Source organism: Lycium ferocissimum, chromosome 11, assembly GCF_029784015.1.
Source record: "Lycium ferocissimum isolate CSIRO_LF1 chromosome 11, AGI_CSIRO_Lferr_CH_V1, whole genome shotgun sequence".
Taxonomy (NCBI): domain Eukaryota; kingdom Viridiplantae; phylum Streptophyta; class Magnoliopsida; order Solanales; family Solanaceae; genus Lycium; species Lycium ferocissimum.
The window spans coordinates 41849660-41866187 of NC_081352.1; the positions used below are offsets into that span (position 1 = coordinate 41849660).

Below are 16528 nucleotides of genomic sequence, written 5' to 3' on the forward strand. Positions count from 1 at the left end.
ATTATAGAAATGTTTCAATATAATGGCCAAGTTTTGAACCAACTTTTCATTTTACGTTATATAATATGTTCTCTGTAACAATATTTTACTATAGCAGACAAAAAATGTCAAGACAATGGCATTATTATAGAGAGGTTTGACCCTAAAAAAAAAAAAAAAAAAAAAAAAGAAGAAGATAAATTAAAGGGATCCATGATCCAACCACCGAATATATATTTTTTGGTATTTTCAATTTACGCAAACCTGGAAAAATTGGATTCTTGTAGATATGGTAAACCAGATTCTTAAAGAATTCCTGCACCTTTGGGCAATCATTCAGAACCCAACTTTTGTAATCTTGAAGATTTTGGACACGTGATAAGAGCATTAATATTTCTCCACCTATAGCTTCATCACACAATAAGCCAAAAAGAAGTGCAAACAAAAAGAAAAGAAAACCGAAAAAGTCTTCGGTTAATGCCATCCTCCACCCACCCCACCCAATAAGAGATCAGGGGCACGTATCGACAAAACTTAGTAATTTTAATCCAAATTATGCATATTTGTAGAAAAAAATCACATACATAAATACTTTAATCAGTACAATAAATAAAAAATTTATATTCAAAATCCGTAAATTTGAAATTCTGGATCAGCCTCAGAAAGATCGTCCCAAAAAGAAAAAGAAACTTTGAGGAGAGAGAAGAGAGGGATATTGCTTTAGAAGTAAATACTGATGAATGATTATGTTAAAGGGTTGATGGTGATTGCAAAAAAGTTTAATTAATATCAACTTTAGCAAGCATGATTAGTTAACTATTTGCCAAAATCGAATTTTTTTATTTGAACGTGAGGTCTAGCTTGTCGTGGTAAGCTCCAATCCTATTTACTTCATCTTGGACAGGTTATCAAATCCAATTGAAAGTTCAATTCTTTAGTACCTTTGTTATTGTGAAACTAATTATAAAATGTTTACTTAGTATGAACATGATGCACACAGGAGCTACTTAATAAAATTGATGGCCATATATAAATTTCAATAAGAGATATTAAACTTATATCATATATATATATATATATATATATATATATATATATATATATATATATATATATATATATATATATTCAGCTCATTTCTCTCGCCTTTTAAGGTGCAAAATGAAGTCGTGACAAATTATATTATTTATAGTTTATTATAATAAATCACATCAAATTTAAAAAATGAAATTTTTTTAAATACAAAAAATTGAATCCATGTGGAGGAGGGAAAAATTTCTTTGGAAAAATGGAAAACAAATTTTTTAATTAGTGAACAATTTTGGAAAAGTCACATAAATACAACTTTTAAAAATGGTAATTAAAAAGATTACAACTACTTTCTAAAAATTACTTAAATGCAATTTATTTAAAATTTTAACTTTTTAATTACACAAATGCAACTTTTTACATTCCTAAAATATCAATATAGAGGAAATATTATATTGATGCATATATATATATATATATATATATATATATATATATATATATATATATATATATATATATATATATATATATGACACACACACACACTTATTAGTATATATGTTTCGAAATTTTCATCAGAGGTATTTTTATATTAATGCATTGCATGAAATATATAGTATATCGATGGACTTATATGCTTAACTTAACTTAAATAATATATCGATGCCATATATGCATATATATAGTATATAGTATATTATGTTCAATATATGTTATATTGACACTGTCTATGTTTGAAGGCTAAATTCAAAAGGAAAGTGAAAAAATCTTCAAAAGAAGATAATGTAGAGTATTTGTAACGTTTGTTTGGTGGAGTATTTCTAGGGTTTGATGATAATGTTTCCTTATTGATAGGTAGAAAGGGAGAATTTATAAGAACTAACTACGTAAATGAAGGAAAATTATAACTTATCCATTTAATTACCTCATTTATACGAAGATTTCATATTTAAAGATTTTCTTCTTTACTCATTTATAGGGTATATATTCTATATTCTGTAAATTAAAAAATAGTTATAGATTATACAATTTAATACTTATTTACTAGTAATTGTGTAAGTTTCCCAACAATTTTTTCATTCATTTGCAAAAGAAAGGCAGAAAACTAATCGGGCCATAACCTATTACGTATATATACATATTAAGGAGAAATATTTACGAAACGTGACGATAGTTTTCTATTTACAAAACATAACATTACAAACCCTATAACAAACATACTTTTAAAAAAAAAATTATTTAAAAAATATATTTTTTATTTTTTTTTTCGCTCAAAAATTTATGTATGAAAGTTGTATGAAATGTGTATATCTCGCTCAAAGCTTAAAAAGTTCGCTCAAAATTTAGTGTATGAAAACTGTATGAAATGTGTATATCTCGTTCAAGGCTTAAAAAATCACCTCAAAATTGCATGTATGAAAACGGTACGAAATTTGTATCTCGCTCAAGGCTTAGAATTTTGCTCACATTTTCGTGTATAAAGTTCATGTTACATTTCTCTAAAATTTATACAACTACAACAACATTGTATACAACTTTGATATAACATTCAAGACTTAAAATAATCGCTTAAATTTTTGTGTATGAAATGTGTATATCTTGCTCAAGGCTTAAAATATTCGCTCAAATATTGTGTATGAAAAACGTATGAAATGTGTATATCTCGATCAACGCTTAAACATTACGCTCAAAATTTTATGTATGAGAATGGTATGAAATGTGTATATCTCGCTCAAGACTTAGAATTTCATTCACATTTTGTGTATGAAAAACTATATTAAAAATTTCGCTTGCACTACACATTTCATACATTTTTCATACAACTTTCATACAAAAAAATTTTGAGGTAATTTTTTAAGCCTTTGAGCAAAAAAAAAAAAAAAAAATTTTTTAAATTTTTTTTTTTTAAGTTTAAAATAAAATTATTTTCTGAAAATAAAATTAAAAAACGAAAAATATATGAAAATCCGTCATGTTTCATAAAATATCGTTATGTTTTGTAAATAAGAAAAACTATCGTCACGTTTAGTAAATATTTCTCTTTAACATGTATATATACATAGTTTTCCTTGCAAAAATAAGATATTGTGGTAGTGATCTTGAACTTTTGGCCCTACTTATTAAATTTGCTAGATAAAACATCATACACATTACACAATCTTCACCCTGTGTAACTTATTGTCTTATTAATATGTCCCCAGCTCCTGCCTGATAGACAAACTAATTTATGCCCAATGGATACAGGATAACCAAAGTTTTGCCACGTGGATTTTCTTAAAGATGACTTTTTTAAAAGAAAAATAATTAGGCGTGGCCAAATATTCAAAGTCACCCTTTATATGGGTGGTCATTCTTGCAAAAGTGGAACCCGTGGTCTTTGTCTGTGGTTGGCGATTTGAACAAATAGGATCAGTTGTGGCAGCTGTTTAAATTTTGTCTCCCGTTTAATGATTTTGGAAAAAATAACAATAATCTCGGCACTAACAACGGAAAGAAATTATACACTTTCAAAAGTTATATCAGCCAGGCATAACTTTGTACACTCTTCACTGTACATGCCTTGTTAAATTGTTCACAAGGATGGTGAATTGACAGAATTTATCTTGTTCAGAAGTTATATCGGGTGTCCATAACCATAAATTATTCACGGGTTTTATTGGATGCAAATGTGGCATGTGTTATTCGATTCACATGTTTTGCAATTTGATATTATTTTCATTTTATCTATCTTGTTAAATATTCAAAAGCCTTATCGTATTGGCAAAATTTGCCCATGTTGTTCAATTATTCACAAGTTCTGCTGCGGACTCGCAATAGTGTATACTATCTTCATTTTATCTATTGTTAAATTGTTCACAAGTTTTGCCCAATTTGTGTCGTTCAACTGTTCTTAACTCTAATTAAAATTCTTTTCCGTCCGAGATAGAATTGAAACATAGAAATTAGGGGTGTACAAAGCAAACCGACAAATCGCACCAAACCGATAATCCGAACCAAACCGAGAAAAAAACCCGACTAGTGGTTTGGTTTGACATGGTTTGGTTTTAAAAAGAAAAACCCGAACACTATTGGTTTGGTTTGGTTTTAGCTAAAAAAAAGTCAAACCGAATCAAACCAACCCGACATTACATTTATAAAATTTCAAACATATTTTATACATAGAAATATTTATTTATAATGTAATTTATAAATGTTTCTTTAACTTTTTCATAATTTTTTGTCTTTTAACATGTTATTTCAAGCTTGGAATTAGAATTTTGAATGGTTTAATAAGTTTTATAGCTCAATGATATTAGTAACTCAAATAAAACTCAATAAAAATCAAATCAATACTAATGCTAACAGAAGAAATTCATATCTAACACTGGAATGACAATAATTTTGATATCTATTCTTTAGTTTTATATTAGTTTAGAAAGTGAAAATACATAACTTAATTTTATTTTTTTCTTTAATATCTAGTCATGTAGTTAATACTTATTAGCCGTACTTATTTTAGCATGACTTAGTAGTTTAAGGGGTCGTTTGGTATGAAGGATAAACATAAATAGTCCTGGGATAAGAATTTAGCAATTTCTTATCCCTCATTTGGTTAGTAATCATGGGATAAGTTATCTCAGGAGTAAAAATAGTCTTTGGGATAACTTATACCTGCCAAAGGGTGGAATAAGTGATCCCAGGATAAGTTATCTCGGGATAAGGAAGAAACCTCATCTTTTTAGAAATTATCTAATGTATAATATTTTTAGTCCAACATACCAAATAGTCAATAAAAAATAACTCTAGAATAACTAATCCCAGCATAACTTATCCCAACGTAATTAATAAAGATAACTTATCTCGCCGTAATTTGTTTTTGAACCAAACGACCCCTACGATTATGATCATTTTCTACATGCCTTATAAATTAGTTGTATTTATTGTAGCATGACTTAGTACTTTTAGATTATGACAATTTTATTTTATGCAATTTCATTAATTTTTTTCGTTGAATGTTTTAGTACAATGTCATCTCTCATCACGTTTTGTGTTATTTTCTTAATAAATATCTTAATTAGATAGTCGTATCTTACTAGGACTAAAGAAATATTTGAAGTACAAGTTATATGTTTTGTATTAGACTTTACCGAAAAAAACCTGAAAAACCCGAAAAAACCGAGAAAACCCGAGGTTGAAAAACCTGACTTTTGTTAGTTTGGTTTGGTGTATAGATTTAACCCGATGCAATTGATTTGGTTTGATCTTTAAAAAATCCGAACCAACTCGGTCCATGTGCAGCCGTAATAGAAATTGAATTGATACATAAAGCAAAAGTCTCGATTTCAAATGCTTATGCAGTTGGATTGCATGCTTTCTAGATACATAAGATACAAAAATATGCAACAATAAAAGAGAGAGAGAGAGAGAGAGAGAGAGACAGAGAGAATTACGAGAAGATGGAGTGAGAAACGAGTATTTGAGAGATACACAGCAAATTCTCACTTGCAATAGATTAAAGTTTGAGTTGAATCACATTAGGAAGGAGAACAAGGTTTGTCGCTGAATCTAAGTTACTCTAAAATGAGGATAAAAGTTAAACACCATCAGCAAACAATCCCATTTGTTCAAATAATTCTTTACATAGGGTTCGAAGGTTATATCTTATATACAAGTAATATTACGTGCTGTGTTTTTTTTTGTAGTAAATACTTTTTTTGTGTCTTCTTCCAAACCATCGATGTCTTTGTGAGGGAATGTTAATAGCTCAGTTGGTTGACTACCTGAACTTTCACCTTGTTGGTGAGAATTCGATCCCCCACCTTGTAATCCCCTCTCTCGTTTCCTCTTCCCCTAATCCCTATGTAATAATTTTAAAAAAAAATTGATGCGCAGTAATTAAGGCTAAAGTTGCTCACTCAAATAAAAGGAAAAGAATAAATAAAGAGTCTACAAACAAGTACGTATAAGCTTGCGATTACGCCCACTAAAGTTATAAAGGAGGCATATATTCAGTTTTATTTAGTGATATGTAATTGGTGATTGTTCATTCAGTTCTTACTAATTTCCTAGAGTCATTCATGAAAAAAAAAATTAGGAGTCAATCATAAGGAAATGTGAGGTATTATTTACTAGACAAACAAAACGTCTGGCGAAATAAATTTTAAAAATAAGTAGCATTGTATAAGTTATTTATACAGTCAAGAGATCTAAACCAGCTGCATGTAAGTATCTACATTAATCTTAAATTGATAAACCACTCAAATTATTCTGAGAGTATAAAGATATTTTGCACAATCACTATATAGAACTTAAATTCATTGTCATTATAAATTTATGGTCCCTTAGTATTGCAACCCATCATTTAATCCATGAATATCAAGTCACAGTTGGAAGAAAATGAAGTTATTTTCAATGTGTTTCCAAGTTCCCACTAGCTCAGGGCAGAATTCAAACCCAAATTCCTTTCAGCCAACGAAGTTCACTTAAATAGAACAACCTTTTAACTACTCATGCTGCCTCAATAAATAGTCATGTACCTATTCTAATAATTGAACATCCCCACTGACTGTCACCAAACAGGTTCTAAATATCTTTGATTTCTTTTCCTCAAAAACCTAATTTAGTCAACAGACAGAAATCTACATAAGCTATCAAAGTCAATAAAAAACAGGCAACTTTGTCTATGGAGTTACTTCTAAAGGCCCCAGTTCAGTGAATGAGGGACAGCAAAGTAGGACCAAAATTGAACAAACTTAATCAAAGGCATTTATTAAGAATAATTATCCTCTCAATTAGAATTTAGTCATAAAGCAAGAACTTTCAGTACCCCACCTGGCATTTATGATAGCAGATTCATAAAGGGTTGTGGGCAAACTTCGCCCGTGGGAGCTTGCTCACATAGCCGGTCCTAAGCCCAGATAAAGGAGGGTTGTGGTAGGCTGACAGCCAGCGTAAAAATTATCAATTGATGATGAATCCTCATAATATAGATTCATAAAGGGTTGTAGAATTCAAAGAGTACAATATTACAATATGCTTAATTCTTGCAAAAGACTAATAATTTATCATTATGCAGCTTCTTCCTTGCCAATTCTTGACAGGAAACACAGCTGCTCTATTACTTGATCTAATAACTAAACTGACTTTGGAAAGTTAGGGGAAAGTATACCATTCTTGTGTTCCATTCCTGGCACATTATAAGGAACTGATTCTTGGAGCATTTTCACAACTCTGCGCATTGAGGGACGATTAGCTGGAATATGGTTAAGACAACATAGACCAATATCAAGAACCTTGCATATATGTTCTTTGAAGCTAGAATTCAGATTTGGGTCGAGCAACTGATCGACTCCTTTCTCGTTCAAGGTCGTGAGCACCCAAGTAGCTAGATCTTTCTCCCCAAATTCTGGACCAACTGGTCTTCTGCCTGTCACCAGCTCCAAAATGACCACTCCAAAGCTATATATGTCGCTCTTTTCATTCACATGAAGTGTATAGGCATACTCTGCAATCAATGAATTTCACTAGCTAATGTTAGTTTTGGCTACTTAAAAAAAAATGCAATCTTTCCGAAAATTAAGTTAAAAATGCCAATGTATCGACAAAAATGATTAAATTATACCTGGTGCAATGTAACCACAGGAACCAGCAATTACAGACATGGATTCGACTCCACCGTTGCTGGCTGAATTAACAATTTTTGCCACGCCAAAATCTGAAATTTTGGCTCCAAACTTATCATCCAGCAATATGTTGTTTGACTTAACATCCCGATGAACAATTGGAGGAACACAATCATGGTGCAAATAAGATATACCCTCAGCTGCATCTAAAGCTATTTTGAATCTCAACGGCCAATCCAACAATTTGGCCTTGCAACTGTGCAGCAAATCGCCCAAACTTCCATTTGGCATGTACTCGTATACCAAGAGCTTGCTATCCCCAGTATCACAACAGCACCACAATCTCACAATATTCTTGTGCCTAATTTTACCCAGAGTTTCAACTTCAATTTCAAACTCGTGTCCATGAGGGGTTTCATCTTTAACTGTTCTCTCCCATAGTTTCTTGACTGCTACTGCCTCGCCATTGCTTAGAACAGCTTTGTAAACTCTTCCTGAAGCTCCGTTTCCAATAACATTGGCTTCATCTAGCCCATCGGGTATTTCAAATTCACTGAATCCAAGCTTATGGAACGATGTCCACTTTGTCATAGTGATTCCTTTCTTAATCTTCTTGAATTTCTGGTACTTCCAAATGAACAAAGCAATCCCGACAAGAAAAACGAAGCCAGCAACTGTGTAAATAGCTCTCAAAGTCCACAAGTATCTTTCATTCTCTCCTCTACCTTTGCTAGGACAAATACCAGCAACACCTTGACACAAACCTGGATTACCTAGAAAGCTATTTCTATAAACACCCTTATCAAAAATTTCCGGAATCATCCCTGACAGGCGATTACTAGACAAGTTTAGCTTATTAAGCTTCAAACTCTGCATGCTAAGTGGGATTTCCCCTGAGAAGTAATTCCCAGAAAGATCGAGATAATTAAGCACTGGCAAAGTCCCAATTTCATCTGGAATTTCCCCAGAAAATCCGTTGTTAGCTAAGTTAAGCTCACTGAGTTGCTTCATTGTCTGAATTCCCAAGGGGATTTCCCCGGATAGCTCATTGAAACTAAGATCAAGTGTTCCTAACTGCCCTAGATGCACTAATGTGCCCGGAATTTCTCCCGTTAGCTCATTATGACTCGCGGAAAACTCTACTAAATTCTTCAATTGTCCTATTTCACTAGGTATAACCCCTGAGAGTTTGTTTCTTGATATTTGTAAGTTAGACAATTTTTTGGCACCAGAAATCATGTGTGATATATTTCCTGAAAATGCATTGCCAAAAAGGTCTAAGAGATAAACCTGAGGCAAACTCCAAAACTCAGTTGGGACTTCCCCGAATAGCTCATTACCCCGAAACCTGACCCTAAGTAAACTCCAGCACTTGCCAAGACTATCCGGAACACTCCCCGAGAATGAATTATATATCATAATAAGATCCTCTAAAGCTCCCATTTCACACAAACTTTCAGGAATTTTACCAGAAAATTTATTGTATGAAACATCAAGATTCTGTAAAGCTGAATTCTTTCCAAGTTCACTAGGCAATGAACCAGAAAATCTGTTAGAGAATAACTTAAGCTCATACAAATTAGGAGACTTAGCTATACTTTCTGGAAACAACCCCTCAAATTTGTTCTCAAACAAATTGAGTGACTCAAGTGGCAACTCACACAACTCATCAGGAATCGTCCCGGTTAACTTGTTCGTGGACACATCGAGCCTTCTCAATTTAGTCAAGTTAGACCATCCCATTGGCAAAACTCCAGTAAGGGAATTATTGTAAAGCTCCATTTGGACAATACTGTTAAGCTGGGAAATCTTACTTGGTATTGATCCAACGAGTCCATTATTGGACACGTCGAAATTAGTCAATCGACTCAATTTCTCAATACTAAGTGGAATTGAACCAACAAGATTACACATGCTTAGCCATAATGTCTCAAGGTTCGTTAAGTTACTGAGTTCTGGAGGAAAATGACTCGGTACAAACGGGTTGTAAGCGAGTTCAAGTCTCTTGAGACTCGTTACATTACCTAACACAGCTGGAACTTTACCAGTAAGAATGTTCTCAGTTAGATCAAGAGTCTCAAGTTGCCGGAATCTCCCAAAACTTGCTGGAATATTCCCCGAAAAAGAACACCCGCTAAGATTAAGGTATCTGCAATAAAAATCATAATATACTAATGAAACAACAAGAATAACAAAATCTCAATGCCAAGTTAGGTGTAGTCCATTATTAATGTTCAATATTCTTTTTGTTCCATCTGCATTAATTTGATTTCTCTAACACCAAAGAGAATTTTTACATTAGTTTTTTACCGACATACATATATAGTCCAAATTAAAATAGATTATAACAAGCAGATCTGAGTGAGTTTTGTCGGTGCAGCTGAATCAAATGCTTACAGTTCCATATTGTGTGTACAGTGTACATATGCAACGAATTTTCAAAATTATATCATACTCATTTTTAAAAACACTTAATGTTCCTATATTTGCCTATAAACAGACCCAAATGCACATAAGATATAACTAAATTTTAGTCCCAATTAGTGGTATTGTTAGAAAATTTTAAGGCAAAAAAGAAAGGAATCGTTATAGTCCAAATGCCTTTTGGTGATCTAATTTACTAAATAGCCAGCAAACTTATAGGTTATGTATATTAAGTATAAAATAGAAATATTGTGTACATAAATATAGATACAATATACATAATATATACATAATCAATGTACTCCTTCTATTCATTTTTACTTGTCTAGTTTAGACTTTGTACATCTCTAAGAAACAATAATCAATATGTGTATTTTTCCATAATACTCATATTTATTGATGTTTAGTCTTAGATCTTGGAAAATAATTCAGGGAATAAGTAATTATTAATGCTAAGAATAAAACATGAAAAATTATGTTTTCTCTTGATATGCTATGCTAAAAGTAAAAATATTTTTTTAGTATAATGGATAACTAAAAGTGAACCTTATATGTTTTGTATATTTTGGCTACTGTCTATAATTAATTTAGACGACAGGCCACAAACGAAAAAATCCCAGAAAAAAAAAACAAAAAAAAACAGGGGAAATGAGAAAATGAGCTTCAAACTGAGTACCTGAGGTATGGTAAATCAGCGATTGCCTCGGGAATTGTGCCACCTAGGAGATTCTGAGAAAGGTCAAGGTACGTAAGGCTACGACACTCAGAAATAGTAAGTGGAAGAGTGGAGTTAATGAGATTATTGGAAAGAGAGAGTGATGAAAGTAAAGGTAAGTGGCATAGGAAAACAGGAAAAGGTCCGGCTAGAGAAGCACCGGAAAGATTAATGCCAACGACGCCAGCGTTGTTGTTACAGGTGACACCTGTCCAGTTACATGGTGTAGGATCATGTTCAGACCAAGTAGAAAATATTACACCTTGTGTGTCTGAGAGAGAGTGTTTGAGTCTTTGTAGATATAACCCTTCTTGATTTAGAGCACATATAACCAAAGGAAGAGTAATAAAAAAGAAGATGAATATTTGCATTTGCATGGCTTTTCATGGACAGAGAAAAAGACTGTTTATGTTATAGTAGTAGCTACTACTATCATGTAAAAATGGTGAAATGGGTGTTTGCTGAGGTTGTTAAAATAAGGTATGGAGGGAATTTTGTGGGGAAAGAAATGGGATAAGAAAATGGCGTTGTTGTCTTGTACTTTAGTGAAGAAAAGTTGAGTCTTCGGGGGAACAGTACGTAGGATTGGGAAAGGACGAGAGTGGTTTAAATGTGGAAAAATAGTCCAACTTGTTTGGGGCCTATACTGTCCGTTGTGGTGTGATGTGATGTGGTCCTGATAAACAACTATTCTTGTTTTTAGTTGTTTAAATTAGTGATTCATTAGTTTGAAAATTATCGCATAAAGTTGCTACTCATATGCGCATAAAGTTGCTACTCAACTTTATAATCTTATACCCGAATGCCCTCTTTGCTCTTACCATGATATTGACTCAACCTTAGAATATTTAGAAAAAAAACAAAAAAGATTTCCTTTATTTCGCATATGGAATTAAATTGCATAAGGTTCTGTTCTTTTGGCTTTGGGAATAGGAAGAACTGGAAATGTTGTTTTTCCCCATTGCATATGGTTAGTGCATTAGTGGTAAGAGCAGCAACATTAGCATGAGCATGTAAGTGTAGTCAAATTGAAAAGGAAATAAAGCAGTAGTTTTAGAAGAATTTTTCAGCACTACTGTAAACTCTCTCTGCCACAATTTGGTGTATATGTGGGGACTCTTACAGTTCCATCCCCTTTGAACAAAAAAAAGTGAACTTTGAAATTTCAGAAGAAAAGCGTCCTTCTAATTCATTTTTCACACTACTAGAAATATTATTTTTTTCTCATCGACATCCAGTGAGAAATTTGTGTTACATTTATATGATATTTTTATCTCATTCCTATCAAACTAGCTCACTAAGAAAACGCATAGTAGGAAACAAGTTTCCATTGAAATGCTGAGAAACTTCCTAATTTTTTCGTGTGAAAATACTACTTACTATTTAGGTTTTTTCCCACCGACATTTAGTGAAAATAGTCACGCAGTGAGAAACTTCAGTGGGAAAATAGTGATTTTGTTGTAATATCATCCACCATGGTTGTATGACCTTTTATGAAAATTTACCCAATACTAATGTTTGCTATATAATTCTTAATTTTGATTCTCTTCTTTATGTCCCCGTTGACCGCTACGGCGGTCATTCTATCCATTGCAGCGGTCTCGCTATAGAGGGCATGGTACCGCTGTAGCGGACCACCAATTAAATGCTCACCTCCGCTATGGCGGTCACGGACCCGCCATAGCGCAGCCGCCACGGTCCCGAACGTCCGCCATAAATGTCACCCCACTTCCCATAGCTCCCTCGCTAGCCGACGAGAGATACGCTCGCGCGTGGCTCCGCCGTTACGGTACTTCGTTCGTCGTAGCGGTGCCACTGAACCAGTGAGCTCGCTGATTTCCACAGTATTTCACTCTACCACACAACACTTCATCCAAGGCCTCACAAATACAAACAAAACACGCACATTAATGTAAAAACACCATACGGACTCACTGTGGCCTCGAAATCCCCAACAGAGGTCTAATTTCCTACATCACCCCCCAATGGACTCGATACAATCAAACAATAATCACAAGCAAGCTAAGTTTTCAGCTCTGAGACTTCTATATTTGATTTTCTATCAGCTTGCTCTATACTTGGGAGGGTTCTATTTGGTAGAGTGATCTTAGATTTTCCATAATGACCGGGAAGGTCGTTACAGAGATAGTTTTTGATGTCTTTCCACGAAGGAGGCAACTTCTCAATTACAACTTGAAATGTTTCATTAACTACCATACCTTCAGCAATAAGATCATGGATAAGGACTTGGAGTTCTTGAACTTGGGTTCCAACAGTCTAACTGTCCATCATTTTATAATCTAGAAACTTGGCAACCACAAATTTTTTCAAGCATGTATATTCGGTTTTATACTTCTTTTCAAGTGCAATTCACAATTCCTTTGAAGTCTTAGTAGAACTGTAAACGTTGTACAAATAGTCCTCTAAAGAACTGAGGATGTAACCTTTGCATAAGAAATCCGAATGCTTCCAAGCCTCAACAACCATGAAGCGATTTTCGGCATTCTTCTTCGAGGAACGAGGAGGGTTTTTGTTTGTGAAGTTCTGCATACCAAGAGTGGTCAACCAAAAGAACATTCTTTGATACTAACCTTTGAAGTTAATTCCAGAAAATTTTCCTGGTTTTTCTGCCGGTGCCATGGCATGTGCAGTACTTGAACGGCTTGACGAGGCAACATTCGTAGCCGCAACAGTCGCTGTCTCATCAGTCTCCATTAGAGTAGAGGCACTGACATCCTTTTCTATTGCCATTTTTCGTTATCTCTATCAATAATTGACAAACAATCTAATTAATGGCAAACAAAAACAGAACAGTAAACAGTGAAGATATATATGTTCAAACTGTTTTACATCACAAGTAAACGATGAAGTTTTTATGTTCTTCAAATCGTTTCACTGTTATGATCTTTAATAATCCAACGAAGTTACAAGTTGGACTAGAAAAATTCCAACGGAGCAGAAAACCAGAAGGTTTTAGTCTCCAGAAACAGAATATAAATATATATATATATATATATATATATAATAATTTCCTTAAGATTGTTAATAATCTGTATCTGAAAAACAAACTTAAACAGAATCTGAAAAAATTTCAGAAAGCGAAAAAACAGAAACTGAAAAGTCTGAGTTTTATTAGGAATTTATAGCAATTGGGGCATTGTTTCTAAAAAGGTTTGCAACCTTTCAGAACAGTCCTGCTAAGAACGATGGGAAAATTTTAAATTTAATCCGGAAAAAGATCGTGGATATTAATCATGATTTGGATAATTAATTAATAGATAATTAAATAATTAAAACTAAATAAATTTTATCCAAAAAGATTATCAATCAATTAGATCATTTGACCAAATCCAAAGCTGCGCGGTGACGACGACAGTGGGAGGTCCTCATCTCAACTCTTTATGAGCTAGAAGATGTGCTTCTATATATAAGCACAAAAACTTTCTTTTCCACTACTAATGTGGTAGAAATGCTTCTTCCAAAAAGCAATAAATGAACAATTCAAAATTTTCATTTTCCCTTCATATTTGCTTCCCTTCATTTCTCATTCAACCAATCATTAAAACCCAACATTTTCTACCAAATGAAGAAAATGAATTCCATCCATTAGCATGAGCCATTTTCCTGTACATGTATCTCATTTTTACTCCACGTGTCACTTTATTCGATACAGCCTTTTAAAAACATATCATCAAGACATGTTTTATTATATATCACATGTTTCTTTTACATATACCCATGTGAGCCAAGTCTTCCAGTATATATGGTGATTGAGTTCTTAAACGACCTGTAGTTAATTTTACAGTAAGTTATCCATCTTCCATGTTCGTGTTACTCAAAAGTCTATTAAATTTGGTACAGAGGCTACTAAATTTTGAGGTCGAAATTAAGTTAAAATTGAAAATCATGATGAAGACTTTTTTTTTTGGGGTCATGAAAGACTAAAACCAAAAGTATTAATTGGATGCCACGATGAGTCTTGTCGCACATGGTCCAGTACTCTAATTTATCAAGCGGTTGGGGGATCAGAATTTGGACCAATATATTACTATGACAAAAGTAATGTCTGTCTATCAAAGCAAAGCGGCTATTACTTATAAGAGTGCATAATGCAAATACAAGGCAAGACCGCAAGATAGTGAATAAGTGACTCACTCGACAATACCAAATAAAGAATATGGTGCGAGTGGATGGGACAAAAATATTCTCCTTAATTAGAAGTTTCGAGTTTTATGAATATAAAAAAAAAGATAAGGGATAGAGATTCATTCCCTCGAATGGACCTTACGCAGTTTGAATCCGAATTTAGACTTTGGAGGAGACACGTTACCCAACTTTTAGATTTTGGGTCTCTTTTTTGTGTTGCCCCTAGATTACTTCCATATTGTTTCAATTGAAGTAATTTTTGTGAACATTTTCTTTTCCCTTACTTTCCTCGATCTATATTATATGGTATTTTTAGCTTTCACACTTAGTTCAAAATAAAATAACCTTTTACATAAGAAAGAAGGTGTTCATAAAAAATTAAAAAAAAAACTTCAAGTTAATCTTATTTAGATAAGTGAATTTTTACATAATCAAAAATCATATTAAATTGGTACTATTTAATTAAGTATACTTTACAGAAAACACTTTTGACTTTTTGAAGGTAAACCAAAAACACCAAATAATATGAATCAGATAAAGTATTAAATTACGCTTTACATTATTTGTCATTCTACAATTTTGGTAACTTTGAAGCCACATTTTTGTTTCAAACTGAAACATTTATTAGATTTTACTACTTAATTTTCTTACGTTTCAATTCATGTGACACTTTTCGTTTGCCGAGAGTCAATTTAAGCAAACTTTGAAGCCAAATTGAATTAGATCAACTTAAATATTTTAAAAGTTAATTTTTTAAAATTTAGACAAATATTACTATAAATAATCAATTTAATTAATAATTAATAAACTATATATGAAGAACTGAATTGATTCTTGAGGTTCATTTAATAAATTTGGTATTCATCGGCCTCATTTTATATAATGATGTTTTAATATGCGCGAAATTTCAGGAAGCAAGAAATACTTTTGGAACTTATGGTAATAAACACACCTTGATACTTCTGTAACTATAAAATCATGTCGTTAAGAACAAATGAAAATATTATTATTAAATATATTTGAACTATAGAAAGGTTTAATTAAATTGATTAAATTAAAGACGATACTCTCATTCTTTAATTAATAAAATCAGCCCTTGTGGCCTTTTTTTTCAAAAAAAAAAAAAAAGTTTCATTGTTATTGGGACACAAAATGTCACCTAAACGAGAGTAATTTGCTCTACATTAAGGCTTAATTAAAACTCATAATCATTTGCTTATCGTTTTCTTGAACCAACCACTATGACTTTTGGATATATTGATCCGGTTATTGGCTAAACTTTTAACAAATCATGAGTTAGTTTTTTATAAAAATTGACACAAAATTTCTTAAAGCAATACAAATTGCCGATTAATTCGAGAGTTTTTCCCCCCGCAATTTCAGAAAAAAAGATCATCATGAGATGCGATGAGATTATAGACTTAACACCTTGAGGGATTTTAAGATATTTTGTTATTCGAGCTTTGTTAGACTTTTTTGTCTATTGCTTATAGTATGAGTTTTATGGGTTCACTCAATTCGAGTTAACTGGGTGATGGTCACTTAGTTTTAGAATTAGGTTCTGACGATCTTAAATTTTGAGAACTTAGAAAACTAAGAGACGATTTTTGCGGTGCAATTACAAATACTA

At 32.5% G+C, this 16528-nt stretch overlaps 1 protein-coding gene across 1 annotated transcript; it reads right to left on the bottom strand.

The window, feature by feature from the left end:
• Positions 1-6938: 6938 nt before the first annotated feature.
• Positions 6939-11300, bottom strand: LOC132035841 (receptor-like protein kinase HSL1). The gene is made up of 3 exons (XM_059425981.1): positions 10714-11300; positions 7613-9762; positions 6939-7495 (listed from the first exon to the last, which is right to left on the bottom strand). The coding sequence occupies exons 1-3, from the start codon at positions 11127-11129 to the stop codon at positions 7125-7127; spliced, it is 2937 nt and encodes a 978-aa protein (XP_059281964.1). The 5' UTR covers positions 11130-11300; the 3' UTR covers positions 6939-7124.
• Positions 11301-16528: the final 5228 nt, after the last annotated feature.

Bases quoted from the DNA above. Each gene is read 5' to 3' on its own strand.
- LOC132035841 (XM_059425981.1), bottom strand. From the start codon at position 11,129: ATGCAAATGCAAATATTCATCTTCTTTTTTATTACTCTTCCTTTGGTT. The intron at 9,763-10,713 runs GTACTCAGTTTG...TTTTTATTGCAG, and splicing joins GCTGATTTACCATACCTCAG to ATACCTTAATCTTAGCGGGT. The intron at 7,496-7,612 runs GTATAATTTAAT...CATTGATTGCAG, and splicing joins CTGTGGTTACATTGCACCAG to AGTATGCCTATACACTTCAT.